Genomic DNA, 3419 nt, shown 5'->3' on the forward strand with positions numbered 1-3419 from the left:
TATATAACAATAAAAGCGCTGATGACCCTATAACAATAACAACTATTACTATATTATTATTAATAATACTTTTAGTTAATAGATTTACCTCCAATTTTAAAAGTTGTCAGAAAAAAACATAAGCCCAATGCATTCGGCACGTTTCGGGCGGACCAGAAACTCAACGCCTTATTTTTCCGAAAACGGACACCCTGAAATCCCGATATTATACAGTACAACTTTAGAACCTAGTACGGGCATTGTAATGAAACTTGGTTCATATGCATTTGGGAAGACTGAAAAACACATATTTATAAAAAATATATATATTTCTTTTTGTATTTATATTTTTGACAGCATGATAAATTCTGTATAAATTCCTAACATGTATAGCAGGTTGATATGTGCATGTTTCACAACAAGTGTTCACTACTGCTTACATCGCGAGACTCACTAATGTTTGGTCGTTTTGACATTTTTATACAAAAAAAAATTATAAAATTAAAGAAATAATAATGAAACGTTTAAGAAATTACTAATGGTAAATTACGAAATCACACTATCTTATTACTAAATATATTATATTTACTATTCGACGCATCAATACGATATGAGTTCTTGTAAATTTATATTCTCAGTTTTCCAATTTATTTATATTATCAAGTTTCCCCATATCATTGAAACGTACTCGTGTACATGTTTTCCACTAATCCTGGATACTGCACAACGGATTAGAGAAATGTATAGTCTACGTTGTGAATGCACTTCGCACGTTCCCTTTCGACGTTGATTTATAATGCATCTTTATATTTTTATCATATTTTGATATGCTTTTTGTAGCATTTCAATAGGAAATTAACGGAAAACGTGTGTTTAAAAAAAAATCTCGTTGGAACAAGTCCATTCTCCGAAACAAACCTTCATTTCATGATGGACAACCGAGTAATATGCTAGACTTACCATGTACCATCAGAGGTGACAACTGGGCGCAAAGGGATAAAATTTCTTTAAATAGAATGTTGACATTGTTCTTACAGACATATTTAAATGAAGCATCAATTACTAATTACATATATTATAATAATTAAACATGAGCCTGCGTAATACTTTTTATGTTGGAACTATCTCAAATTTGTAGGTGTTCTTTTAGACTATGAATCTTTTGGATTAACTCTTCATTGCAAGATGTCAGAACTGGTGATAACTTATCTATTTATATCGTGATAATGACTAAATTGGTAAAATTTGTTAATTTAAAAAACCGATAACGGCGTGTAGGGATTCAAAAAAGGAACCATTTAAGGAACCAACCTGCCGACTATTTTTATTATTGTATTATAAATAATTAAACGTGATAAACTGTAAAAAAAAAATATATACAAACATATAAAATAGAAAAAAAAAGGAACTTTCCCTAACTTAAAACTATTAAAATTAAATTAACTATGAGAGATAGTTGACCGTGGATGACGTACGAGGGGAAGATGGTTGGGGGTGCGGTAAAAGTGAAACACAAATAAGTTGGTGTAACCTATTTAATTGTACTAACGTTAGCTAGAGTTTCTAGCCTTCTTCAGGGCTAAGAACAGAACAAGATAACAACCACAGTAAGTATAGAAAATGAAAAAGAATTTTTTTTTATCTTCCTTTTGAATTTTTTTATCTTCTTTTTTATTTTCTATACTTACTGTGGTTGTTATCTTGTTCTGTTCTTAGCCCTGAAGAAGGCTAGAAACTCTAGCCGAAACGTTGGCACAATTAAATAGGTTACACCAACTTATTTGTGTTTCACTTTGACCGCACCCCCAACCATATTCTCCAGGTATTAAAATTAAAGTCTGTACCGCTACAACTCATGAAGGGTCAGGGGTCCAGTACTTTGTATGGAAGTACTGCTACTAGACCAACGGTTGTGCAAGGAGGTGATTTGGTCAGAATCACGCTCGATCGCCAGATTTTTACTCAATTAAGGGTACCCAAAACTTAAAACAAAAACGAAAATTAAATAAAGTTGACAATAAAGAAAAAATGTCTTTATGTCATCGTGAGTGATTGGTGGGTACCCTGCTGTGGATAGGTTATGTTTTGAAGGTAACCGTCTAACCGGTTTGTCCTCTTGGAGGATGAGCCGAAGTAGTACGTCCGTTTTGGCGAAAATGATTAAGACGACGGAGATAGCCAAAATGCCTGGCTACCACGAGTGCTTGATCAGGAGACACTTGAGACGATATATATATATATGCACACAATGAGACGCTAAGATGTCATCTGTTGATTAGCCGTATAAATATCTACAACCGAGAGTATTTGTTTTGTTTCATAACATAATAAAAACCGTATGTTCACATAATTGATTAATGGACCATATATTGGCAGCAACAGTTAAAAAATTGCTGATATAGGTTAAGTTATTAATACGTTAAAGAAAATTTTGAATTTCTAACCTAACTACAACATTTAATGCCATCTCAAAATAGTTTATATAATCTATTCCAAAGAAACAAATGTTTAGGAGGATGAACCATTATCGATATATCGATCGTAAACCTGTTCTACAGCTTGTAAAACAGTCTATTCTTCCAATTTTTTGACTTAAACTACTTTTCTCGCCATTTGAGAGACTGGAGGTTTATTTTTAATTTTTTTTTTTAATTTTTGACTTTACTATTCCTTTTACTGCCTCTCCAAGATACTTTTTTATAATCTATTCTAAAATGTTTTTAAAGGCTATCCATATAGATTTGAAACATGTTCAACAGCTTGTAAAACAAGTATATTCTACCCATTTTCTGACTTATACTACTTTTCATATCTTTTGACAGTATTTGAGAGACTCGCTGTTTTTTTTTTTTTAAATCCTAATTTTACAATAAAATAATTTACAGAATAATATAATAAGAATTATATGACAAATATTAAATAAATTAGCTTATGCTTAACTTGTCCTAGATCCCAGAGTCACCTGTCTGGCTGTTGCTGAAGGGAAGGGACGCGGATGCCACTAAGTCCCTGTGCTGGCTCAGAGGTTGGACGACCCCGGACAAAGTGGAAAAGGAATTACGACAGATGCAAGACCACGCGATAGCTTCCAAGTTAGTGACAGGCGAAATTTCGGAGAAGAATCCAGGTGAGTGAATTATTTAATTTATATATGTATACATAGTTGACCGTAAAGATTTAAATATAAGAAGATGATCAGGGTTGCGGTCAAAAAAAGAACAAATAGTTGAACAGCCCTGATGAAGCCCTGCAATGTCCGAAACGTCGGACATTAAAATAGTTTTAAACTATTAGTTTTTTCTTTGACCCCAACCCTGACCATCTTCTTATATTTTAACTATCTAATTGTTTTCAATTTTAATCAACTTATGATATGGTATAATATGGCGATTTTAATCAACATAATAATATAATATAATATATCAACATAATAATATAAT

At 32.2% G+C, this 3419-nt stretch overlaps 1 protein-coding gene across 3 annotated transcripts in view; it reads left to right on the forward strand.

Moving 5' to 3' along the window:
• LOC106686762 (facilitated trehalose transporter Tret1) overlaps positions 1–3419 on the forward strand; it is a 185496-nt gene that overhangs the window by 144064 nt on the left and 38013 nt on the right. For all 3 annotated transcript variants that reach the window (XM_014430254.2, XM_014430255.2, XM_014430257.2), the window contains exon 5: positions 2929–3106. In XM_014430254.2, the coding sequence (XP_014285740.1) occupies positions 2929–3106 (178 nt within the window). The remainder of the gene's footprint in view (positions 1–2928; positions 3107–3419) is intronic.

The sequence above is a fragment of the Halyomorpha halys genome, unplaced genomic scaffold (assembly GCF_000696795.3).
Source record: "Halyomorpha halys isolate HHAL.00 unplaced genomic scaffold, Hhal_1.1 Scaffold871.1, whole genome shotgun sequence".
Lineage (NCBI taxonomy): Eukaryota > Metazoa > Arthropoda > Insecta > Hemiptera > Pentatomidae > Halyomorpha > Halyomorpha halys.